Source organism: Manis javanica, chromosome 12 (genome assembly GCF_040802235.1).
Source record: "Manis javanica isolate MJ-LG chromosome 12, MJ_LKY, whole genome shotgun sequence".
Taxonomy (NCBI): domain Eukaryota; kingdom Metazoa; phylum Chordata; class Mammalia; order Pholidota; family Manidae; genus Manis; species Manis javanica.
In genome coordinates, this window is record NC_133167.1 from 39,671,753 (window position 1) to 39,698,999 (window position 27,247).

Here is a 27,247-nt window from a genome sequence, read left to right on the forward strand (position 1 = left end):
GTAGCATTTTAGTAAATGAGTAAAGAAAGACAAAACGCATATACACAACATTTAGTGAAGAAAATAACCCAGGAATGTGTTATGTAAAGAGATTCACTTCAGTGTCTTATAAATTTACCATGTATGAAATCATCATTTTTTAAATCTTTAACATTCAGCATAAGCATGTGCGCCTTTTGTATCTGTAACTCTGTGCTCATAAAGCCCTGGTAACCAAGGAACCATATTGTGACTTCACACAGAATCCTGTTAGGGTTCTACCCCTGAGCATGCTGGTAAACCGGGCCTTTGTGAGATAGGCTCTTCTACAGGGAGTTTGATTCAAAGTGTGTTTCTTCACTAGGACATATTTTACAGTGCGATTTCTTCATTCTAAAAGCAAAGGAATACATTTCCAAGCATATTTTCCACTGCGGTTTCATTTAGCACATTGTGTTGTTTCTCCTAGTAAAAGGGGAACTCGAAAACAATTCTACTTGAGTTGATCTTACTGTTTCTAATTGGTGATGCTGCCCAGAAGAAGTAAGTCTCCGGAGAGGCCTGCACTTTCCAGGCCGCCTGAAAGCTATCAGCCCCACGCGAACACTGGGAAGGAAGGAGCTGCCTCCGCTGCACTGCCCAGTGTCACTCCCAACTCCACACGCCATGTGACCTGTGCGCCGACCCGGACTTTGAGGAGATCTTCTCAGGAGATTGGAGACTCTGGAATCTCTCTAAAGACTCTTTTCAATGCTATTAAAACTATGGAGGGAAGGCTGGAAGGTAAAATAGACAGTCTTGCTTCAAGACCATTAATAAATGATGAGTCGCCAAATTTTCTTAAAGTGAATTCGGTAAGTGAAGACCACAAATTAAATGGTAAGGGAATTCCAACTTACAACACAATGAAGCAAAGTAGTAACAATAACAACCCAGAAAGATAATGTTTGGAGGTATGAGTAACAATAAAGAAATCAGGTTCTTCACAAATAGGAAAAACTGACGAGGTAGATTGAAACCAGTATTCTGGCTATCACATAATTCATTTTTATTTTGGACATAGAAATACCAGATTTGCCTCAACAGTAACCATTCAGGTTTTTAATTTTTTTTTAAATTTAAAGGTATCTACCTAACCTTAATATCTGCAGTAAAATATTTAGAGAAAGTCTGATTTTAAGAGAGAAATACTTTAAAGCCCTAAAAACTTGAACATGGACAGTATTTTCCAAAGAAAACTTTTTAGAGCATCCATCTTTGTTTGATACATAAAAATAGAAAGTACTATAGCTTGTCTTCTACAGTTGACTAGAACATTTCTGTGAACATTTTTTGCTAGTGGCCTTATAAACACTAGTAAAATTGTGTTTATAAGAAGGTTATAAAATACAGTCTGCTTTTTGTACCTTTCTAAAACAAAATCAAATAGGTTTTTAGAACCTACATATTGGCAGCTTGTGTACTATTTTTGGATCCTCACAGAAAAAGTATTTTAAGTGTTACAGGTGAAAAGTTTTAAAGAAGTGTAATAACCTTGAGGAAAGTGTGGGGAAAACATTCTTTTTTGCTGTTGGGAGTATAAAATGGTACAACTTCCTCTGAAGGGCAATTTGGCAATATTTATTACTTTCCCCCACAATTGTACTTCTAGGACTCTTACCTACAGATACACTAGCTTGTACATGTGACATGTTTACAAGGTTACTCGTAACCATGTTCGGTAGCAGCAAAACACTGGAAACAACCAAGATTCCATCAATAAGACACTGGCCAAATAAATCATTGTGTATCTATGGTTTGGAATACTGCTGAAAGACATATATACAATACATATGTGTGTATGTATAGTTTAAAACAAGATGCAGAAGAGTACATGTAGAATTTTACTGTTTGTGTTCCAAAGGGGTAGAAGAGAAAGAATGTATACACTTGTAATGCGCAGATACCTAATTCACAATACATTGATTTTATATAAAATCAATTTACATTTTTTTAAAAACTTAGTTTTGCATAAGGAAACTCAGTGTTTGGGAGATTTTACACTTCACTCTTATGTACCTTAAGTGTAATGTGAACTGTGCTTTCTACTCAAAATAACTTTATGAACATTTCATTTTCAACAAAAGTGAAAGCAGAAAAAGGATGGCCTTTTCAGCACACAGTGCTGGAGCAATTGGGTAGGCATATGCAAAAGCAAACAAAAATCCTTTGATCTATACCTCACACTGTATATAAAAATTAACTCAAAATTGATCAGAGCCCTACATGTAAAACCTAAAACTGTAAAATGTTTAGAAGAAAACAGGAGGAAATCTTTGTGACCTTAAATTGTGCAGATTTCTTAAGCGTTGACATCAAAAGCATAATGTCATAAAGGAAAAAGATGATAAATTAACAGCTGCGCTTTTCAAAGATATTGGTAAGATAATCAGAAGATAAACTATACACTGGAAGAAAATGTTTGCAAATCACCTATCTGATAAAGGACTTGCCTCCAAAATATGAAAAATTCTCAAAACTCACTAGGAAAATCCAAGAAAAAGAATGGCAAAATATTTGAACAGGCATCCCACCAAAAAGATAAATTTGGGCGGTAAATAAGGACTTGAAAAGATGTTAAACACTAGTCGTTAGGGAAATGCAAATTAAAACCACAATGAGATATGCCTCCATACCTATTAGAATGTGTAAATTGAAAAGCTGGTCATACCAAGTGTTAGTGAGGATGTAGAACAACTGGAAGCCTCATACACTGCTAAAAGGAAGGTAATGTAATGCAAACACTTGGGAAATAGGTTGGTAGTTTCTTTAAAAGTGAAACATAACCACTACAGTATGACCCAGCCATTCCACTCCTAAGTATCTACCAAAGATAATGAAAGCATACGCCTGCACAGAAACTTGTACACAACTTTTCACAGCATATTTGTTTGTAATAGCTTAAAACTGGAAATAATTCAAGTGTCCAGCAGATGAATGGATAAGTAAATTGTGGCATATCCCCATAATAAAATACTATTCAGCAACAGAAAGGAATGAACTATTGATAAACACAGAAGATTGAATGAATCTCAAAATAATTATGCTGAATGAAAAAAGCCACTCAAAAAAGTACATACGATTACATTTATATAAAATTCTAGAAAACAAAAACTAATTTATTGTGATAGGAAACACAGATCGGTTGTTGCTTTGGGTAGAGATGTAGGAACAGGAGGAGAGAAGGGAGAGATTACAAGGAGGCATAAGGGAACTTTTGGGATGATGGAGATGTTCAGTGTTTTGACGATGGTTTCAAGAGTTTATACACATGGAATATACACTGTAACTATACACAGCTTATTTTATGTCAATTATACCCCAGTAAAGCTGTTACAGAATAATGTGAATGTATTACCTATACAAAAATCAGTTGTATTAAATAACATTATATTAAATTCTATATAGAAATAGAAAACGGTGGCCAGGGGATGGGTTTGGGGAGATGTGAATACAAAGAAATACCACAAGTGAAATCTTTTGTGGTGATGGAATGGTTCTGTATCTTGACTGTGGTGGCATTCACATAATAATGTTCATAAAGCTATGCACATGGGCACACACACAGATGAACAGAGGTTAAAAAATGGTGAAAACTGAGTAAGGTCTATAGTCCACTAATCTAACTAACAATAATGAACCAAAGTCAATTTCCTGGTTTTGGTGTTGAACTACAGCAATATAAAACATCACTCATCAGAGGCAGGGCAAAGAGTACATGGGAGTCTGCACTTTTTTTTGCAACATCCTGTAGGTCTATAATTATTTCAAAATAAAATTTTTTAAAAGAGTGATGTTTAGTATGAAGATCACCTGAAATGATTGTGTAGATACAGCAAGTGTTTTGAGATATAAATATCTAATTCTTCTAATAAGGGTTCATTCTTCTGTGATACTATTTAGTACTTAATCATCTTTGCTTTTATTCTATTCATGCACTTACATTAAATTTTTCAAATTCCATGATCATATTTCTCTGTAATTTTACATCTTAGCTTCATAGTCTTATCTCCTTTACCCCTTATTCTGTACTTGGATCATCACAAACCATATATAAGGCTTGTCCATGTTTATTCAGGTTTTTTTTTGCTTTGTAGTTTTCTTTAAAGGGAAAACAATGAATAATGCTGGTTCTTATTTATAGTAAGAATATTTAAACATTTTAAGTTTGATTTCTAAATTGCTGCATCTTATTATGCTTTTGGAAAAGTTACCATTCCTTTTTTTCTACCAAGGAGAAATCCATTCTTGAAAAGAATGAGGAGGAGCTCTCACAAACAATGAAGTGTCGTGTTATAGCCCCGAGAGAGACTCAGAAGTTGAAAGGAGACCTCGAGGCTTTGGAGGACGGGGAGAATAAGAAGGCAAGGCATCAATCCTCTTTGAAGTCTCTTACTGAGATGAGGCTCTTATGAAATCTTTTGCAAGACATAATCATTTCTTGTTACTTTACTAAGAAAAAAATGAGGATTGGTAAAGGAAACTTTAGAAGACCTTTAAAATACTTCCCTTAAAAATATATAACTTAATTCCAATTTTTTAAATTCCTGTCTCAAAATCATCAAAAGTCCAAATTTTTCTGTTGAAACACATCTGACCTAGGTAATAACAACTTCTGCCTACTTATGTCTTATTAACATGATATAAAACTGCTATGATTTCATATTGTTAAATCACTAAATGCTTTCTAGTTAACAGTGTATTTGCTTGATGGGAACAGAGGTCACAGCCCAACTTGTCCTTGACAGCAGCTACTATATTTTCCATCTCTGAAGAGGGTTGTGAGTTACATCATTCTTCAGCAGCTTCTACTTTATTTTTTTCTAAAAGAATTGATGAGTTCCACATGTGATTTGTTCTTGCCCCCTGTCATAAGAGAGCTGAGCAGGCCCAGCGCAGGCCAACATGGGACCACCGTTAGACCCCAGAAGTTGTCGATCCTGAAGTCTCCAGTTCCAATATGTGCTGGGACTCTGACAGTTGTTGGAAAGCCCTGCTCAGTCTCCATAGGATCCATAGGATAAGGGGTCTAGTTGTCTTTTTCTCAAAGACACAATAACATAAACAAAATAAAAATGTACTTTATTCCTTGGAGCATTCTAATATGGCTGGTTTCCATGCTCTTCCCTGGAAGTAAGGGGACTGAGCAGCAGCAGAGTAACCAGAAAGCATCAAATATTTTTGTCTTGTCTCATTATCTGTTAGGTGGGAAACTTTCAGCAGCAATTGGCAGAGGCTAAAGAAGACAACTGCAAAGTTGCACTCATGTTGGAGACCATGCTGACTTCTCACAGTAAGATGCAAGCTGCTCTGGAAAAAGTACAAATAGAGCTTGGGCTGAGGGACTCAGAGATTGCAGGCCTCAAGAAAGAAAGGTACGGGAGATTATTTTTCTGTCTTTGTACTTGTGATTTTCTAGTGCATAGGAAGGAGCACGGTGCCATCAAGAAACAAAGTCACTTTATAGAGCTTCCTTTGTGAAAAACTCATGGTGTTAAAAGAACTAGCAAATTAGGGAAAATACAGAACTAGAAATAACCCTGATTTCTGAAATTCAAAATTCTCATATTTTGTAGTGATATAAAAGAGTATGTATTCTAGAAATTCATGTGATACGTTGCTGTAATACCCTTGCTGTATTCTATACCATTTAAACCTCCCTTTAGGGCTACAGAATAGTAATTGTCAGGATAATTGAAGCTAAGTGCCTACTTAGGTTTGAATTAATTATCCATTTATCAGTGTCCTATTTAAAGATTAATAATTATTTTAGAACATGCTGAGAACAACTGCTAGCCATGTTTTATAGGTAGACTACTTGGAATGTTTCAAAGTTACATAAAAGTTTCCCTTTTAGGTTAATGAACAAATGGTCTGAATTTAGGAAAACCTCTAAAATAAATTGTAGTGTCTTAGTGGTACATGTTACCTCTATGCTATGGGCGTACAAGTGAGTTTTATATACTTCATTGTGCTGCTTTATTTTTTACATATTGTGTGTATCTGAGCTTAAAAAAACAAAGTGATGGTTATTAAAAAGATTTACCATTCATAGTAAAATTCTCGGTAGCTGTTGTTTCTAGAAGCAAAGACAGCAAGACAATCCATCCAGAGGTGATACATTTTTGTACTAGTGATACACACACACACACACACACAGCACAATAAAATTACCAGCCCATGGGTTAGTTGTTAACACATATTGATAGTTTAATGTACCAAGGCAAATTAAATTACAGATGGGACAAATTTTAATCCACAGAAGCCTCAGTTTCTTAATATGAAGCCGAGGCTGCTGATTGTCACCTGTCAACTCTCAGATACTCTGAGCATCTGTAGCCTACTCCATATGCTACGCGGGCTTCTTGTAAGAAGAGTGCCCTGTAGGTCCCAACAGTATTATTCCCGGGTGGTTCTTTTCTATAGTTACCTATTCTGTGTTTTCCAATTTTAGGGCTCTAAATCAACAGAGGGTGCAAAAACTAGAAGCAGAAGTGGACCAGTGGCAGGCGAGAATGCTTGTTGTGGATGCCCAGCACAACAGTGAGGTATGGGTCAGGGTTTTATAGATAATTTTTATTTATTTATTTATTTAATTGTCCTCTTGTATTTTAGAAAAATGGAAAAAAACAATTGGTAAATTTCCTTCCTATTCAAATCTGTGCTTTGGACAGTGACATAATTACAAGTGGGAAATGCACCTGCGGTCTTATAGTGAGTTTCACAGTTATGCCTAGTTCTCTGTGTCTTATATGGTCCACATTATTTTCATTTATTAATGCATAAATGATTGTAGAAGGTAAAGGGCTTAGAGATTAACTTTTATCTCAGGCAGTAGTAGCTAGAGTGATCCCACTATTAATAAGACACACACCTGTGTGTGCTCACATGTATACACACACACACACACATGAATATACAGCTGTATATAGGCACATATACAAAACATGGGTAGTTCATATAAATAAGCTTTTTCTGGAAGGATATACAAGGATATACAAGTTGTCAGTTCTTATCTCTCTAGGCAGCAAGACCAGAAGGTCATAGGATCAGGAGGGGGGGATTCAACTAGTCTAAAATTTTAAACTTAGGATAAATTAAGTTGACTATTTTCCAAAGCTCTCTAGTGATCTAATGGAACATTACCCTTCCCATTCGTTCTAAGAGTTTCCTAAGCAATGTCTGTAATAAGTTCCCACATACATATTCTAGGCATCTGGAACCTCTGGTTCCTGTTCCAATTATTGTTTCCACCTGATAATAAAGTGTAAGGAGTGAATATATGATGTTATGAACTTCTTGCATCTATTATTGTGGAATTAAAAACACTTCTTTCAGATGAAGACTCTACAGAAAGCTCTAGATGTAGCTACAGAAGACAACAGGAAACTGGCGATGAGCCTGGGGCAAGCTCTCCAGACAAATAATCACCTGCAGACAAAGCTTGACAATGTTCAACAGAAACTGGAAAACAAAGAACTGGAGCGACGCAGTTTGGAAACGTTCAAGTAAGGGCAGTGTAGTCACAGAGAAAGTAGGGAAGAGCCTCAGGGGGAGTAAGTTTGGCTCATTCACATAAACCAGAAAACCCTTGTCTCCTACTTTGAGATGATACCCCAGCAAAGAGCCATGGTAAGAACAGGCAGGACCGAGCACAGCAGACGCCGGCTGGCTGGCGTGTGGTCAAATGGATCCCCTCGTCAGCCCTCCCCTCAGCTCGCTGCTTTTGACAGGAAGGACTGTTCCTGCCAAGCCTCCTCCGTCAAATCCTTATGCGTCCTTTAAAAGTATGATTTGGAAAAGGAATAACAGCACAATAACTTGTCCAGGAGTGGGTGACTCCATCTAAGCAAATGCTAAAACAGTAATTGTTTTCAGTTTTGGCCTGAGGTTAGTTAGAGCAAACCCATCAAGTTCAGGTCCAGCTACCAAAGCCTTGTCTTAAACTGTGTCTAGGTAAATATGACTTAGATATTAATAACTTTCCATGAAAATGTTATTAATTAAAACCAAGGGAAATGCACTGTGCACATAGATCTTTATTCCTTTCAGGTAGTGAACATTATTGATATGGGAGACAAGTGTAAGCTAAAGCACAGAAGGTATTTTTCATATTTGAGATCTGGCCAGATGTTGCTCAAGACTATTCAATATTGGTTTAAGACAAGAGTACAAGAGTATGTATTTCACTGGTTTGGTTGGATCCTTTTATATTGAATGACTTTTTGTTTTTAATGCTACAGGTAAATGTTTTTTTTTTTCCTTTTGTTATGAGCTCCAGATCAGTGTGGTTTACCTGGTAATTGATCTCATTTGTAAATCACACACCTTTGGACAGTTGCAAATTCCCCTCCAGGTATTTCTTACCTCCTAAGATGATTTCTAAAGTGATCTATCATCTGTCTTTTTCAAAACAGAGAACGGATGACAGAAGAGTCCAAAATGGAAGCAGAATTTCACGCTGAATGCATAGAAGCTCTAAAAAAGCAATTTCAAACAGAGAGAGAAACTGCAAAGAAAGCAGTGCAGCGGGAGACAAGTGAGGTATGGCGTCAGGGGACAAAAAGGTTTCTTCTTAGGTCAAGGCCTTTAAGAGGAGAATCGGCTCTAAGTGTTAGGGTCCGGAGTCGACCACCTCTCAAATAGACAGAAGACACTCACGATAATGCAAGTCACACAGCGAGGTTTATTTCCAGCTAGCTGGGGTCCAAGTGTCTGCCCGGCGCAGCGGGTTTCAACAAGGACCCAGAGCACTCAAAGCCAGGGGTTTATATGGCTTTTTCAAAAAGTACTTACTCACAGTAATTTTCCATAATTTTGGGCTAGTGCCACATCCTGGGGGTTAAGCAAAAGCAAGATAAGACCACTCCTCAAATGTTAGGGTGGTTCAGCAAGAGAAGCTGACCAGAGTGGCAACTGCCCACAACTCGCTATGCACGATTAGCTGACCAGGGTCGCAGCCGCCCACAACCCTGTGTCTATGATTAATTTGTTTTCAACACCTGTTTATCAAGCAAGCCTTACCCAGTTCCTCCTTTCCTGAGTCACATACTCAGAAAATGGCTTTTCGGCCTTGAAGATGGCCATTCTCATGCTAATTCATTCTTACATTCCCCCCTTTCTGTTGTTACAATGAGGAATCCTGCTCATTTGTAGGGCAGGGCAGTCGTAGGGGCCCACAGGAGCGGGCAACTTTTCGTATTGTTGTCTCAAGAACAGGAGTTGGACGGTATTAACACGGTCTTTTACAGAATTAATAAGTTTGTTTAGAATGCAGGGGCCAAAAGTTAAAATGAATATAAGTAAAATTAATGGGCCAACTAGGGTAGAAACTAGGGTGATAAACCAGGGAGACCTATTAAGCCATGCTTCAAGCCAGTTTTGTTGTGCTTCTCTTTCTCTCTTTCTTTTGGTTAATCCTTCTCTTACTTTAGCCATGGATTTTTTTACTACTCCTGTATGATCAGCGTAAAAACAGCATTCTTCTCCTAGCGCAGCACATATTCCCCCTTGTTGGAGGAACAATAAATCAAGCCCTCTTCTATTTTAGAGTACGACTTCGGATAGGGAGGTGAGAGATTTTTCTAAATGACTAATGGAGGTCTCTATTCTCTCTCTATATCTTCATCTATGGCTGCTCTTGGGGATGTCATACCTGCTTGTTGAGTGGCCAGAGAGGCTATGCCAGTTCCGGCCCCAGCTAGTCCTAAACTGAATAGAGTAGCAATGGTTACAGCAGTGATGGGCTCTCTCTTATCTCTTAGGCTCGTGTGTCTTTACTCCAATGTGAATATATGCTTTCTTGGAGTGGTAGAGGATGCGGGGTATCACAGTCACTAGGATACAGAACTCTTTAGAAGCATTAAGGACTGAGGATGAGAGGCACGGGGTGAGGCCAGTCATGGAACATATCCACCATCCATCACTTCCTGGGGTTAGCCACTTTATGTTATTCCAACTAGGGGCGGCATTTATGGAAGTGCATAAACTTTGTTTATCCTGTGGCACTTTCCCCAGGCAGGTCCCTTTACCGCTTATATGCTGTAGAGTTAAGCCTATTTTACGGTCTCCCCATGAACACTGAGAGGGATTCACACTAGTTAATACATTATAAGTGGCAGTTAGACCTATGGCTTCATAAAATGGAGGCTTTATATCATAACACAGCCAGCAGGAGGCTGTGAAGTCACGGCTGGTAGCATTAAGGGTCTCATACATAGCGTGCATCAGTTTCCATAGGGGGTCCTCGGCAGCCTGCACAGCAGGTGCCAGGGGGGTCACAGAGGTACCTCCTATGGAGATGAGCCCAGCCATAAGGCCCAGCATGGCGAGCAAAGGAGAAGTGATTAGGTGATTAGAGGTGCTCACAACCACACCTCCCACCAGCACTGTATTGTGGATAAGAGTCTGGGGTTTTGTTACCTTTTTTGGGGTGTTCTTGTTATCTGGGCTTTTAGTAGGGGCGGGAGGAGGCCTGATTTGGACTTATTGGACTCATTACCAATACCTGATTTGGGCGGAGGGCGGGAGAAGCTAACACTAGATTTGGACCCACAGGAGCTGTGACTATCACCTTGGTTCTCAATTTGATCTGGAGAAGAGTTCCAAACATAGGTTTCTGATAGAGAAGTAGGCCCCAAGTTAACCCTGATAGCCATCGCTTGTCTCTTTTCCCTTCTTCTGTAAACTGGAGCTTTACTAGATTGCAGTTAGAATTGTACCGAGTTCGGGTGCATGGCTTAATAAATGAGAGAGTGCTGAGGAGCGGGGTTACTTGCCATTTTTGCTCTCCATCATTGGTGGTAACACAACTCCATTGTGCACAGTAAAGGGACTCAGCTCCTCCACACTGAAGCCCCTCTGGTCCTTCCCGAAACCCAAGACATGCATAAAACCCATTTCGACTTACAGAGATCCGGCGCTGCGCACTTTACGCCAGCTTCCCCCTTTCATTCCTTCAATGTCTGCTACCTTGTCTACGTTCAAGTACAAGTCAGGGAACCAGGTGTTTAGTGGGGCCGTGCTGGAGGTTTCATTGAGGGTTTTACCAGTTTTTCCATCCATCGGGATCCATGTCTGCTTATAAGGTCGATGAGGGTTGGTCTCTGCATGGTTTTCTTTCCAGTTGTTGAGTGGGGTCAGGACTAGTAGCCACTTCATCATCAGGCTGGGCGGGAGGTTCGGGGTGTTCTCGAGGTCTCGAGATCTGTAGTTTCAGGGGGTTATCATGGTGCCACCGCACGGTCCACTCTCTGGCTTGTCTTTGCTCTGGCTGGGTGGCTCAGCGCACGTGGGAGTGGTGGACCCAAGGTCCAACGCCATCAACCTTTAAGGCAGTTGGGGTAACCAGAACAACTACGTAAGGACCTTTCCATCTTTTTTCTAAGGTTTGGGTCCTGTGCCTCTTTACCCATACCCAATCCCCTGGGGCGATGCCATGTTCTGGGTTCGGTGTGTCTCTTGTCTCATACAAAGAGCGCACCAAGGGCCAAATCTCATGTTAGACTTTCTGCAGGGCCTTCAAACTGGCTAGATAATTTGGGGTTACATTAGGGTCTTGGTCCGGCAAGGCACGGACAATAATGGGGGGTGGTCTCCCATATAGAATTTCGAAGAGAGTCAATCTGTGCACATAAGAGGAGTTCCGAACCCAGAAGATAGCACAGGGTAGGAGGGTCACCCAGTCCCCACCAGTCTCAATGGCTAATTTAGATAAGGTCTCTTTCAGGGCCCAATTCATTCTTTCTACTTGCCCTGAGCTCTGGGGATTATATTCACAATGTAAATTCCAATTAGTCCCCACCGCTTGGGCCAGTCCTTTTAGGATTTTACTGATGAAAGCCGGACCATTATCAGACCCTAAAACCTCAGGGACCCCATATTGGGGTATGATTTCTTCTAGTAATGCCTTAGCAACAACCTGGGCAGTCTCTCGTTTCATGGGGAAGGCTTCTACCCAGCCTGACAAAATATCAACAAATACTAGCAAGTACTTATACCCATACTTCCCAGGCTTTACTTCAGTAAAATCTACCTCCCAGCTCCGTCCCGGCCCCCTCCCCCATACCCTTGTTCCTGTGTGTAGGGGTCCCTTCCTACTGGGTCTCATAGCCTGGCACCCAACACATCGGTCCACGATTTCCTGGATCTGGACGGCTTGTTGTGGGAGCTTAAGGCGGGTGGACTCGAGAACTGTCAGCAACTTTCTCTTTCCTAAATGGGTGGCTTGGTGCAGGTTGGAAAGGAGGAACAGTCCTAGTTTTGCTGGCAGTATTAGTCTTCCTTCTGGGTCTCGATGCCACCCATGTTGATCAAGCTCTGGGCAGTGGTGGTTTTGGATCCACTGGAGATCTTCTGGGGTGTAATCAGGTCGCGGGGACAGGTGCGGAAGCTCCAGTGCTGGCAGGGCGAGTGCCAAAGCTGGTGAAGCTATTGCCGCCTTTTTTGCGGCCTCATCTACTCACCAGTTTCCCTCAGCTTCCGAGGTTCGGGCAGACTGGTGTCCAGGGATGTGAACCACTGCAACTGCCCAGGGCTTTTGCACAGCTGCTAGCAACCTCTGTACCTCTGGGAGATTGTGTAGTTCTTTCCTTCTGCTGTAACAAAGCCCCTCTCCCGGTAGATGGCTTCATGCACATGGACAGTGCCGAAAGCATAGCGGCTATCGGTGTAGACAGCCACCCATCTCTCTTCAGCTCATTCTAGCACCTCTGCCTGCGCAATCAGTTCAACTTTTTGGGCTGAGGTCCCCGGGGGAAGCGAGGCACTCCAGATGACATTCCCATCTTGGTCCACTACTGCCACACCTGCCCTTCGCATCCCGTCCATGATGAAGCTGCTTCTGCCAGTGTACCATACCAACTCACTGTTGTGAAGGGCCATGTCCTGGAGGTCAGGGCGCACCTGAGTGATCTCTGCCAGGATTTCTTGGCATTCATGCAGGGGGACCTCTAGATCTGGGGTCAGCAGAAGGGTGGCTGGATTTAGAACAGCAGGTTTGGCATAGATGATCTGGGGTGCATCCAACAGGAGTCCCTGGTAATGGGTCAGGCGGGTATTAGTCATCCACTTACCAGGGGGGTGCTTCAGGACTCCCTCGATTGCATGAGGAGTTACCACCTTTAGATGCTGCCCAAAGGTGAGTTTGTCTGCGTCTTTTACCATTAGGGCCACTGCGGCGATGATCCTTAGACATGGGGGCCATCCTCCTGCAACTGGATCAAGTTTTTTGGATAAATAGGCAACCGGACGCTTCCATGGCCCCAGGTGCTGCATTAGCACTCCTTTTGCTATCCCCTTCCTCTCATCGACAAAGAGGGTGAAGGATTTTAGGGGGTCTGGTAACGCCAGGGCTGGTGCCTTTAAGAGGGCAGCCTTGAGTTCGTCAAAGGCCTTTTGTTGATTTGGCCCCCAGGCCCAGGGGGCCTTATCTTTGATTGCTTCATACAGGGGCCCTGCTTTCTCAGCATACCCCAAAACCCATAGTCGGCAGTAGCCTGCCGTTCCTAGAAACTCGCAGACCTCTCGGACTGAGGTCGGGACTGGAAGCCTAAGAATAGTCTCTTTCATGGCCTTTATTAGCCATCTGGTTCCTTCGCTTAATTCATATCCTAGGTAAGTGACTGTCTGCCTGCATATTTGAGCCTTCTTTGCACTGGCTCGATAGCCCAATTGTCCTAGTTCCTGGAGGAGGTCTCCAGTGGCCTGTCGGCATTTAGCCTCGGTGGGGGCTGCCAGAAGCAAGTCATCTACGTATTGCAGGAGTGTAACTGAATCATGGCTCTGGCGAAACGAGTCCAGGTCCTGATTTAAGGCTTCATTAAACAGGGTTGGAGAGTTTTTGAAGCCTTGTGGCAGTCTAGTCCAAGTCAACTGTCCATGAGTTCCCGTGTTGTCATCATGCCATTCAAAGGCAAAAATGTTTTGGCTGCTGGGTGCCAGGGCTATGCTAAAAAAAAATCCTTTAGGTCTAGGGTGGTGTACCAAACATGTGAAGGGGGCAAGTGACTTAGTAAGGTGTAAGGGTTGGGGACTGTGGGGTGGATGTCCTCGGTTCTCTTATTTACTTCCCTCAAGTCCTGGACTGGCCTGTAATCTTTTCCCCCTGGTTTCTTAACGGGAAGAAGTGGGGTGTTTCAGGCGGAGTGGCAGGGTTTCAGTATCCCAGCTTCTAAGAGGCAGTTAATGTGTGGGGCAATCCCCTTTCGCGCCTCAGTGGACATGGAGTATTGTCGGACCCAAATAGGCTGGGCCGAGGCTTTGACTTTCGACCACTGCTGGTGCTCGGTGGGCTGCCAGACCCACACCCGCTATTTCTGCCCATGCCTGACGGTACATTCTAAGCCAGTAATCCAACTCATGGGGCCACTCTGTAGGGGGAGAGGTGCCATGCATGGCAAACAGGCGACGCTCATCCGCGAGGGACAGGGTCAGGACATGAAGGGGCTGTCCTTGGCCGTCCATCACTTTGATGCTGTCCGGCTCAAAGTGGATACAGGCCCGGACCTTGGTTAGGAGATCACGCCCTAACAAGGGGGCCAGGCATTTAGGGATAACCGGGAAGGAGTGGGTCATTTGATTGTGGCCCAAGTCCACCTGGCGCTTACTGGTCCATCAATAAACTTTGGACCCAGTTGCCCCTTGCACCAGGCTGGTTTTCTGAGACAGGATCTCTGTAGGCTTGTTTAAAACTGAGTACTGGGCTCCTGTGTCTACCATGAATCCCATTGGTTTCCCCTCTACATACACAGTTACCCAAGACTTGGGGAGGGGACCCGAGTCCCATCTCCCCTAGTCACTGTCCATTCCTGCCAGCAAAACCTGAGCGTCTTGTCTGGTCTGGCCTGGCACTTGGGGCATTCCCTCTTCCAATGTCCATATTCTTTGCAGAATGCACATTGTCCCCTATCTAGCCTGCGCTGCGGTTTCCAAGGTCGGGCCGGTCCGGTTGGACCTGGTCTTCCCCAGGCTGTGCCTTGTACCCCTGCCAGCAGGATTCCTGCCATCTCCTTATGCTGCCTTCTGCTTTCCCTACCCAGGTGCTCTCTTCTATCCTAATTCTTTCCTTCTACTCCTGATTTTCTTTTCTGATCCTATCCTCTCTTTCTTCCGGGGCCTCTCAAGTGTTGAAAACCCTCTCTGCCACTTCTATCAGATCTCGAATGGTCATTTCCCCCAATCCTTCTTGCTTATATAATTTTTTCCTAATATCTGGGGCAGCTTGGTTTATAAAGGACATAATTATAGCTGACTGATTCTCCTCTGCCAGGGGGTCTAGAGGGGTGTACTGTCTATAAGCATCATAGAGGCATTCTAAAAATATGGCTGGGCTTTCACTTTTCCCTGGCATTACAGCTGTTACCTTAGCCAAATTGGTGGGGCAGCGTGCCGCCGCTCAGAGACCTGCCATAAGAGTCTGGCGGTAGACTCGGAGACGCTCCCTACCTTCTGCGTTCCCAAAGTCCCAATCCGGTCTATTCAGGGGGAAGCGCTCGTCCATCAGGTCCGGCAAGGTTGTCGGCTGTCCATTGTCGCCGGGGACATTCTTTCTGGTCTCCGTGAGGATTCGCTCACGTTCTTCAGTAGTGAACAAGGTCTTAAGGAGCTGCTGACAATCGTCCCAGGTGGGGTTATGTGTATGCATGACAGACTCAAGTCCGTTAGACCCCTTGGATCTTCAGAAAAAGGGGGGTTATGAGCCTTCCAGTTATACAGATCACTACTTGAAAAGGGCCAATACTGGTAAGATCGTTCCCCACCTGGGCCAGTACCTCCCAGGGCCCGTACGGGGAGAACGGGGGCCCTGGCTGAGGTGGAGGAGGACGGTTCCTCTTCTGAGGTCTCTTCCCTGTGCCTGCGGGGCCTTAATCCCCGCACTGGTCCCTGGGTTGGGGCTGGGAGGGCTGACGGGAAGGTGGGCGAGTGAGGGGGCTAGGGAGGGGTGGCCGCCTCAGGTTGGAGCGGCGCCACAGGCATGTATGGAGGGGGTCTTCTTCAAGATCTAGGTCTATCAGGGAGGGGTACAGGTCTGACCCTGCCTGTAAGATGGGTTTCTTGGATGGGTCCCCCGGGAGTTTCGAACGGGCCGTAAGAGTGGGTGCAGTCAGGTGGTTGGGAGCCTGAGAGATGGCCAGTACTCGAGGGGGGTTCCTCCGGCTTCTCGGAGACAAATGGCTTTAGCCAGGAGGGAGGACTTTCCACCAAAGCCTGCCACAACAAAATATAGGGGTATTGGTCTGGGTGGCCCTGTAATTCGGGCCGGCTGATAACACCTCAGACTCTCTTAATAATGTCCAGGGAAAAGGTCCCCTGGGGTGGCCAGCCCACCTTCAAAGTAGGCCATTCTTTAGAGCAGAGGGTATCAAACTTACCTTTCTTTATTTCCATGCCATAATTGTGAGCCTTGGTGCGGATCTCAGGGAAGTGGCTCAGGAGCAGGGTTTTAGGTGTTACTTGAGCCTGTCACATTATTATTACAAAAAGAAGCCAGAAAAAGACAAGGGACACAAAGCCAGCAAACATACAAATTCAAACCGAGTTTTCTAACACCCACCGGCCGGTCAGCCACACCACATCCACAGGCGCCGTCTCAATCACACAACCCTCAGGATCCTTACCTAGCTGTCCAAACGGCGTCCACTAAGGACGTCGTTCAGGCACCGCCTCGTCGGGGACGTCTCCCGCGACTTCCAGTAGTGGAGCCTCCAGGGTCGTTACCCGCTCCTTCCTTTCCGTGAGATTTCTCAATTGAGACAGGGCAGAGGCCTGTTTCAGACTCTCCGGTCGAGAACCTGTTTCAGTCCTCCCCTCTTGGAGGTGGCCAAACCTCCTGCCACGGCTTCTGAGTACACCTCGGTATCGGGGGATCGTCTGTCTCCCTGAGGAGGGATCTAGCAATTCTGTACGAGCCCTCAAAATGTTAGGGTCCGGAGTCGACCACCTCTCAAATAGACAGAAGACACTCACGATAATGCAAGTCACGCAGCGAGGTTTATTTCCAGCTAGTTGGGGTCCAAGTGTCTGCCCGGTGCAGCGGGTTTCAACAAGGACCCAGAGCACTCAAAGCCAGGGGTTTATATGGCATTTTCAAAAAGCATTTACTCATAGTAATTTTCCATAATTTCTGGCTTGTGCCACATCCTGGGGGTTAAGCAAAAGCAAGATAAGACCACTCCTCAAATGTTAGGGAGCTCCAGCAAGATAAGCTGACCAGAGTGGCAAACCGCCCACAAACTCGGTATGCATGATTAGCTGACCAAGGGGTCGCAGCCGCCCACAACCCGGTGTATATGATTACCTAGTTTCTTCAACACCCATTTATCAAGCTTTAACCAGTTCCTCCTTTCCTGAGTCACCTACTCAGAAAATGGCTTTTCGGCCTTGGAGATGGCCATTCTCATGCTAATTCATTCTTACGTAAGGTTTCCAAGAATGGCCAGAGTTGTTCTTTCGGTCTTCTAATCCCCCTTTGACCGGCAAGCCAGCTGGCAATCAAGTCATCTCAGTGTCGTTTGTAAATCAACACACAAAAGAAAACCAATTTCTGATATACAATTCTCTGCCCAGACTGGGACTGTTCCGATGAGAGCTTTTTCCATCAGAGAGGGACAACTGAGTGGAGATAGAGGGAATAAGGAGACTGCCATCTGATAGATACCAAAATCACCCGTTTTCCTCAAGTCACTTAACATCCATCATGCATCTGCCTTCTGAGAGGCACATGCAGAGCAGCAGAAGATATGGTCCACGCTCTCGTGTGTGCTAAATGACCTTTGTTTAATTGTGATCTCTACTCAACATAAGACAAATAGGGAAAACATCAGAGGACCTTTGTTGGGTAGTTAGAGGCTGTGTACAATTTTTGTAGGAATTTGAAGTAAGGGAAGGTTTGTTTTAGGCTGGTTGGGTGATAGAAGGAGAAGGGAAAGCCGAACCAAAGTACTGGATGACACTAGCAGAACTGACAGGGCTGGGGACACTGTGTGTGAAAGGACAAAGCTTCAGTACAAATATGAACAAGACATGCAAGCAAACGAGAAGGGCTTGTCCTCTATCAGAGCAGAGACTTTAGGAAATATCTGAGAAAGAAGTGGTCGGCTTAGACGGGACAAGCTGGTAGATGGCCTTGACTACCAGAATGTTGGGTATGAACTGTTAGGTAAAAACTGGACCTCTGTAAGTGCCTGGGAAAGGGGGTGGTGTGTGGTGTAAGTCCTTAGGAAGGTGAGGTCTGATAGTTGGCATGGGAGGGGGGAGGGAGTAGGCAAGAACAGACAGAAACTGAAGGCATGGCTCAAGAAAACTAGACCAGTTAGGTTTTAGATGATTAGGGCCAGTCAAAGCCATTCTGTTGAAAATAAAGAACTAAATTAAAACAGCCAGTAGAAAAAATCATCAGACACTAAATGTATCATGAAACAAAGGGGAAGAAGGAATTAAAATAATTCCAGATATTGGTTGGGGTGGCTGATCTGTTATTTTGCCAAAGTTGATGGCATTTAGCAATGCAGTTTACAGAGACCATTTCACCAAGTCAAATTCAACTATTTGTATAGTGCTTTTGTGAATTGCAAAGCAGTATGTAAATATTTAAAAGTGTTATAAAAAGCAAATTCTGTGGGGAAACAAAAAGGTGCACTGAAAATAAAGGTACCTTTAATCAGACAGCTGTTCAGAATACTTCGAATACTTAAACCCTTCTAGCAAGGGCCCAGTGAAGACTAAGAACGTGACATCGGAGAGGACTCAGCAGCAGGGGCCAGTGCTCAGTACCCTGCTCAAGGGTCCCCAGCTTGCCTCCTGTTAGCTGTGCGATCATTATCTGTGCAGATGGCAGGACTTCTGCGTGTCAGTTTCCCCAATCAAAAAATTGTAATAGTCACCACCTTTTTTTACAGGTTTGTTTTGAGGGTTAAATTAGGAAATATGTGACAGGAATGAACTATAGAGAGAAAAGGTACACATAATTTTTACTTCTTTGATATGTTAAAACACTACCAGCCCTAGAGAATACCACCTTCTCATCTTCCCCCCTTCTCAACTGCTGCTTCTTCCTAAAACTAAGTGGGTACACATGAGGAAGAGGGGAAACTGTAAAGTGAACCAAGTAATGTCAAAAGATAAACTGAGGACGTATTAAAAAATTTGCTTGCCGCTTAACAGCTGTGAATGTGCATTTAAAGCTGCTAAGAGAATATAATAGCTCACTAGGGAGACTCCTATGATTATCGTAAGCAGGATAATTCCCCGTGGTCTGGAGTGTACTTCAGAGTCCATGATCCTCAAGGCCCAAATCTATCAAAATCAAGTAACTGAAAAGAAAGACCCTCTTGGAAAGAGAAAAATTACTTTGTTAAGATCACTGAATGAGCCAGTTGGCTTATATAGCTGAGTCTCAATCTCCCCCAAAAGTATCAACCCAAGTACAGTAAGTGGTGTTGGCCATAATGTAACCTCCTTGCTCAGCTAAAAGAGGACCAAGGGCTAGTCTATTATCAAGAAATTTTGGCCAGAGCATCTAGGGATTTTTCTTGGGCAGCTATTGCTTTAGCAGCAGATTCTGCAATATCTTCAAATGTTAAGGAAAGGTTCCTGACTATAGCGTCCTTTGCACTTACTCCTAGCCAGAGCAGCAGGGGTCTGCCAAGGGAAGCCATCTAAGCAGGTAAACCAATTCCTTTTAAACTATGAGTTTCTTAGTGCTGTTATCTGTCTCATGGCTAAAATTTTAAAACAAAACCTCTAAGATCTGTTTGTGCCTCCTGGTAATTCTTGTTTGAGTCTGACCCACCCATCCAACTACACTATTTTCAGTTTGCCTCTTTATAGCAGGAAGATCTTCAACTAAGATAGAAATAAAAAAATTCCTATGTTCTAGATTGAGAGCTGTGTGTCTTGGGGATGTTTAGTGCATCCTCCCACAAAAGCTTCAGAATGTTTTTCTTTCCCTCTTGATACATAGTTTCATTTTAGCTTAGAGCAAAAGGTCTTTGCAAAGTTCTTATCAGGTTCTGAATATCAGGGTCCAATTTCCCTAACTTCTGACCCTACCAGTTTGACCACACAGCTACTTAAAAAAACAAAAAAAATCCTGTCAAGTGTCTTGCCAGGATTCAGCTGGGACAAACAGTAAATATTCCTGGGCAGTACTGAAAACCCTATGGACACAAGAGATACCCCCAAAGAGGGTGCCAAAAATCCTTTCCTCCCAAGATCCAGAGCTACTCCAAAAGAAAACAAAGACAATTCCCCCGAGAGCTGAGAACAGCGAGTAGAGCGCTAGCCACAAGTGCACTACAGCCTGTGTTCTCTTCAGCCATGGTAGTGGGGCCGCAGACCTCACACACTTCTCAGGACACAAAATGAGACAAACATGAAGGCAGTCGCTTTTCCCGGGAGGGAGAGGATCAACCACCAGCAGGTCCCCAAAAGCAAATTCCCGAGTCACAGTTCCAAGATCTAATTCTTACAGGTGTTTCTGACAGTTCTGTAAGAATTTGGAAAGGCAGAAACGACATGAAATCTCACATCCCTCCCTTCACCAGCCGCCACAGACAGAGGCCTGGGAGAGCTGATTCTAGTGAGCCCTTTGCTGGCTTCTGCCGGTTTTCTCAGGATCCTATCTGTAGGCTCTGGAGCCAGTGGGATATCCAAGCAAGTCTCATCCTGGACACCAGAAACTAGAGGAGGAAAAATAGGTTTCCCTCTACTCCTTACAGCGAGTGCTCAGCTGAGACCCTTTTTTCTCTAGAGCACCTCATAAATGGATAAGCTTATCAAGGTTAAAAGTTCCCCACTGTGGCCACTGTAATTCGAAATTATCTCTGTTTTAAGGTGAACAAGCAAACATCTCTTCACCTAAGGCCTCATAGGGGACCCAGTCCAGCCTAAGAGAGACCCAGTCTGTCCCAGGAACCAGTCCAACTCCAGCTAGTTTCTAGACGCAATCTGGAGAAAGAAATGCTCCAACTGAAAGTTCATAACACAAAGCCACAGATTCTCGAGGGACACACGCCATGACCTCTAGCGGAATGGAGGAAGCAGGGCGCTCAGGGGCCAGTGGGTTCTTTGCCAGGCGAGGGCCATCAGGAGCCGCCTTTAGTTCCCTCCTGACACCAGACTTAAAAGTTTTAATATGCCTCAGTTTATCTATTAAGAGTTGTTTGAGTGAAAGTTCATTCAAATTTGCCAATCTAGCAGATAGAAATGAACTCTGAGGAGGTGTACAAAGTGAAAGGCTGTTACAGGTAGAAAGGAGTGGTGGGAACAAGGAAGCTAGACTAGACAAAAGCAGGTTGGTTACACAGGGTTACCTTCCTTCGCGCAGCCCGTGCTCCTCGGGCACCTCCTGATGGAGTGGTTTAGGATTACATGTCTGGGAAAACCGGAACCCTAAGGCAGGTCAGTTTGGTGATGTAGGGCTTCGCATAGGTGACTCCATTAGGGGCCTGCTGTCTTGTTTTTTTTAATAGCAATTACTATGCTATTTTTTCACTAGGTAAGTTATTAAAATCTTTAAAACAAAAACATAAAAATACATGTAATGATAGTCAATAACCGGCAAGTATTATAAACTACCACATGACTTATTTTCACTTCTGCACACGGGAGGTCACAAATGACAGAGAGAGAGGCTTAAGGCACAGTGACGAGCACTGAGCAGGGACCGTGTCCCAGGCCCCGCATGCTTCTCTGCTTCATCTCATATACCTGGTACCTGAACCTCATGAGGGAGGCTCTGCCCTCACTTTTCTGAGGGCGGCTCTGCCCTCACTTTTCCAGGGATGAGCCTGCGCCTTAGGGAAGCTGATTATCCAAAATTGCTTGGCTAGTAGGGGAAGCTGAGATTTGAACTCTGGTCTGACTCTGCAGCCACACTCTTAAAAACCAGATGATGAACATATATTTACATTGTTTATCTGTTCTGAGAAAGGTTGTGTTTTTTAATGTGAAAAATTGCAAAAATCACTTTGTTATTCCACAAATATACTTTATCAGACATCATTGTTACTGCTGTATTTACCCTCCTTTTTAAAATGTCCAAAGGCAACAAAATACAAGGATAAAGCTAAACATACATAAACTTCTCTCGCTGAATGGAAGATCAAAATGTTCTAACTTTCCTTCTGGTTCTACAGCTCAAGAAAGCCCTCGACGAAGCCAACATCAGATCAGCGGAAATATCCCGGACCAACCGAGAGCTGCGGCAGAAACTTACTGAGCTGGAAAAGACACTGAACAGCAACAACGAGAAAATAAAGAATCAAAAGGACCAAATTCAGCTCCACTTGTCGGCTAGGGCGAATAATGCTCAGAATATTGAGAGAATGAAGGTTGTATGAGAAACGCAAAATCTCCCCACACTTCCCTAGGATCTGACAGGGAGGCAGCCAGGGGGTGGTGCCCCGGGGAAGTCGGCCCAGAGCACTGCCGGCGCCACGTGTTCCCTGGGAGCCTTGGCTGCACCGGGACGGACGGAGCGGCTTGCCTTGGGGCACCCTCTCTCCCCAGCAGAGGCACCGGCCACGCCCACGTTTGGTTCCGTATTAGCTGCCTGAGTCGCATTCTGGCTGCCCATCTGTGTCTCCCCAGGACTGCGCAGGAACCTGCTCTTTTGGGGTCAGAGGGCAGACAGGAGGGAGAGCCCAGCAGGAGCTGATGTCTGGGCCTTCCGAGGTTCTCTGTCAGCCTGTAGGTGAAAAGAGCAAGCCAGTCTTTCCACTGATCATCTGTCTTTGTTGTTTCCATATTTACTTTCAGCAAATAGAAACAGAATTGAGGCAAATGGAGCTAATTAAGGATCAATATCAGAAAAAAAACTATGAACAGGTAGATGATTTCCACAAACTATTTACCATTCACATAAAATCCCAAACGTGGACAGGTTTAACAACTACCTCCTCCTTTGTGCCCTACCAGTCACTGAGTATCCAGAAATTTGTATCTGAAATGGCTAGCCTACAGAAAGAGGTGCAGCTGTTGGCCAGGAGCCAGTATAATATGTCAACAGAGAATAAACAGCAAGAGCTGCGCCTTGAGGCAGAGCGGAACATAAGGCAAGAACTGGAGAATCGGTGCCAGGTAAAGGCTTCCGACGTTTCAGCCTGAAGATTATCATGCAATGTATGCCCGAGCTCAGCGTTAGAGCACCTACATTTTCTAGATTCTGTGGAAGAAAACAAATGTGAACTTTCATCTTAGCTAAGTCCTTAGAATCATAGTTATCTAGGAAGAAGCCTATAGCTTTGAAGAGCACACAAGCTCTCTGTTGTCGACTTAAAAATATTCATTTTAAATGCACATATGCAAAATACTTGTTACTAAGCAAGACTTCTGCACTGACTGTCGTTGTCTTTCAGGAAATTTGTCCTCCTTGGCCCTTCCCTGTGGGTCAGATCCTGCTGCTGCTAGGGTTTTTAGCTATTCCCAATCTAATGCAAAGCATGACATTAAATCACTGAAAAGGGAATTAAAGAGACCAAGCTCTTTCCTGCCTTCCACCAGAGAATGTCTTCAATGAAAACTATCCCTCCAATTCTGGAAGGAGATGTTAGTCACTTTTTCTCAGGAGAATCCATAAATCAAAATCTGTAGTCATGCACCTATGTACATGGTAGGTTAAACTGATAATAGGTTTTATCTTGTATTCTGGTAGCGCCTGAAGTAAGAAAGTACCCCATCATACTTTCATAATTTCCCTGCCCACTTATACAATATGGAAGCTTTTTGTTGCATATGTTACACTGGGAGGTTGTAAAGATTTTTGTGTCATGTTTTCAGGAATTGGAACAAACTGTCAGATACCTGAAGAAATATAAAGAGGCAACAGAGAATAAACTGAAAGAAGCCAGTATGGAATCAGAACAGGTAAGCCAGACCCAGGGGCATAAAGACTTAGATGAACTTCCTCAGCCACAATGACCTTGAAATACACAGGTCAGTGTAGAATCCATCATTAATATAGTTGCCAGGAATACAAGCACCAGTAACATACCAAGTATAATCTGTTATAAAGAACAAGTAATTTTTAGATTAAGATTCCGTGTCCTGATGAGAATGCTGAAAGGTTAACCCTGAAGCCCAAATTCCTACCACTAAATATAAGAAGGGAAGACCACCATGTTTGTGGATTTCAGTGCATCATTTGATATGAAAAATAAAAGTGGAAGCTCTTTGTTCAATCAATAACTAGAAGTGTAAAGTAGGCCCTATTAATTTGTGAATTTGCTTTCTCTGTTCTGTTTAAAATCATAGATTAGAGCTGGAAAGAACATTTGAAATCACTAGTCTACCACAACCACCCCTCATTTTCCAGATTAGAAAACAGGTTCTTAAGCTTAAAGTGTCACATTGCCTTTGCTGTCAGTCGATCATGATTCAGCCCTTTTATAGCCATTAAATCACATGACAATGTGACTGTCAGGATGGTATGTGAAAAGGAATATGGGCTCTGACAAACATGAACGTGAATGCCAACTGTGACACTTACTGTGTCCTTAAGTTATATTTACTTTAACCAGTTTCCATATCCATAGAAGTCAGGAAATTAATACCTATTACTGTTATTCTGCATAGTGGCTCAGAATAAGTTTCAATAAATGTTACCTCCCCTCTCATTCACCATACGAGAGGGGACGTGGTATACAATGCCGTTCCAAGCATCTTTCCTGCCACCCCTGGTAGAGTGCTGGAGAAAGAGAGGGTGTGACTGAGGGGGTGGGAGCGTCACTGTCATCAGGATGCACAGACATATCTGGTAAATATTTTAGCTTTCTGGCTTTCTGAGGCAGATGACAAGTGCAGCTCTGTTTTCTTACCTTGCTATTTTGTACCCACACTGTGACCTGGCTAATATAAATACACAGTGGTACATATTTATTGAGGACTATTTTATGGCAGATACCACAGTAGGTGTTGAAGACATAGAGTAAAGAAGCCAGAGGATGTCCCTGCTCTCTGCAGGGTACTTGCCTTCTCCCAGGAAAGAAAGAAATATGTCGCTCTCTCAGAATTCAGAATCAGAAAGTGAAAATGCTATCCACGAAACAAATAGTCAAAGGGGGAAAACCAGTCATTTTACTTTTTATTCTAAAGGATATGTTCTGGAGATGTTTTTAAGCAACATTTGTATAAAATAAAATCCTGTAGGCTCTACCTTCAGAATACCAGAGTATCCCAAGTACTTAGAAAAGTGGCAGGCAGAAAAAGGCCCTTAATAAATATTTGTCAAATTAATGAATACTGATTCCAGATCACCTTCAAAGGTCGAATAACAGAGGGAGTATTTTCAAATCTAAAAAAGATAACTGGGAAGTTTAGCTCCTAAGCAAAAAATGTAAAATATTTTAATGATAAAGGATATAAAAAGAATACTACTTTTAGTCACCTGGCCCAGTTTCACTAGATCATTCTCTTGCTTTCATAAAGCACAAGAGAAAAATCTAGCCTCTACAGTTTAGGGACTTTGGAGACATATTTAGTCTTAGAGAACAGAACTCAAAATTCAAAATACAGCTTGAACTGCCACATTGATTTTCAATGCCATCTTACACTTCCATTCTTATTTTTCTCCTGGGTCCCGTCCTTCCTTACCTCCCATCCAGGAAATAGTAACAAATGCGTGAAAAACGCCAAGCTTGCATGCATTCTTAACTTCACACTCAGAACTCGCTCCCTCATCTGTTAGGATGTGTATTACACAAGTAAGCTGCAAAGACCTTGCAGTCAGAATTTGGGTCTTTTACATATCTAACAGCTACACAAAAAACTTTCAAGTGTTTGTTTGTTGTAATTTTTAATGATAACGTTTATATGTTCAGATCACAGCAAACCTGGAACAAGCTCACCGCTGGTTTAAGTGCAGGTTCCACGGCCTACAACACGAGCTGACAGAAAACCGGCTGCAGAGGCTGCCCCGGGAGGACAGGTGGCTGGGAGAGGTGCGCACGGAGGCCTGGCTGGCTTAAGCCGTGTTTGGATTTGTTCCTTCTCATATTTCTAACTACGGAAGTTCTTCTTTCATCTAGCTTCTCTCCACTTATCTTTAGGTTTCTTTTCACTTCTCCTAGGAAAACCAGTGAACTAAATTTCCTTCTTGAAAGTTCCACCTCTCCCAAACTGTCTGGTTTAGATCCACCCACCTTGATAAACAGGTGATACTCATTAAGACACAATAAGTCCTCTGCTCTGCAGACAGTTTGAGCACTGTTATATTTTCTTTCCAACAGAACCCAGATAAAAGGCAAGACATCATGTCCAGCCAGTCTGTTTTACATCAATGGGAAAATAACAGAATCTTAGACATGTGCCCAAAAAGTATCATTCTGAACTACAGAGAAAGTGACGCCCGTGACAGAGAAGCTTATTCATGTGCAGTTACACCACACTGATGCCTTGAGCCCAGCGACTAGGGCTGGCCTGTTTCCAGAGTCATCAGGACATGAAATCTTTGATGCGGGCTGAACATTTTGGACCTGAGTTTATCCTTTTATGGACTCTTTGTTTTCAATACAGAACTACCCCATCTTTTTGTCCCTTTCCCCTTTTTCCACCCAATAAACTTATATTGATTTGTTTTATGGTAGCTAAGTATCATGCAACAGATCTCCTATTTTTGTAGTTATACTTTATGAAAACATTTAGGGATGAACTAGTTGATATGGCAACTAAAAGATATGATATCCTGTTTCCATGTTACCAATCTATCCTGTTACCAATCTATCCTGTTATCTTGTTACCAATCTAACATCTGGTAGGCTATTCCTGGAAATAAAATCACCTGGAAAATGGTAAAAACTCTTCTACTGTCTTGTAAACATATACCCTTCTGTGCTGGGTGATTACCAGCACATCTTATAGAAGGTAGCTCAGACTGTAAATGTCAAAGGGAGCTGTAAATACAAAGAAGTTTATTGAGAACGGCAGTCTGCTCTGCTCCAGGAGACTTGGCTGACCAATGCAGGTGTCGCTACGTTAAATGTACCGATAAATTTAGCTTTATTATGTATTTCAAACACTGAGTGGTGAATTAGGTAATCCAGACAATATATGTAAACAGCTGGCATAATATCTGGCCTAATTGATACCCCAAAACAGTAGATGATGATACTATCAAGACCTAAACCAACTGAACAATTCTAAAATTGGAGAGAATATCAAATATGACCATCAGAGACATACTGAGTGGTGAGCTCATCTGATATAAAAAAATAGAGTTGAATTTCCTGCTTGC

The 27,247-nt window shown here is 43.2% G+C and overlaps 3 protein-coding genes across 6 annotated transcripts in view; 1 reads left to right on the top strand and 2 right to left on the bottom strand.

Annotated features, from left to right (window-relative positions):
• Positions 1 to 27,247, bottom strand: part of LOC140845008 (uncharacterized protein C2orf66-like) — a 74,346-nt gene that overhangs the window by 29,654 nt on the left and 17,445 nt on the right. The window lies entirely within an intron of this gene.
• Positions 507 to 26,359, top strand: LOC140845007 (coiled-coil domain-containing protein 150-like). The gene is given in 13 exon segments (XM_073218443.1): positions 507 to 833; positions 4,254 to 4,382; positions 5,224 to 5,393; positions 6,473 to 6,566; positions 7,357 to 7,526; positions 8,436 to 8,562; positions 22,155 to 22,349; positions 22,777 to 22,845; positions 22,936 to 23,097; positions 23,797 to 23,883; positions 25,836 to 25,955; positions 26,244 to 26,301; positions 26,304 to 26,359. Coding segments are annotated over 13 exon segments (1,764 nt in total).
• Positions 8,685 to 27,247, bottom strand: part of LOC140845006 (general transcription factor 3C polypeptide 3-like) — a 72,446-nt gene continuing 53,883 nt past the window's right edge. For both annotated transcript variants that reach the window (XM_073218439.1, XM_073218441.1), the window contains exons 19-20: positions 15,463 to 17,157; positions 8,685 to 13,232 (exon numbers count right to left, since the gene is read on the bottom strand). The gene's annotated coding sequence lies outside the window, so the exon portion shown is untranslated. The remainder of the gene's footprint in view (positions 13,233 to 15,462; positions 17,158 to 27,247) is intronic.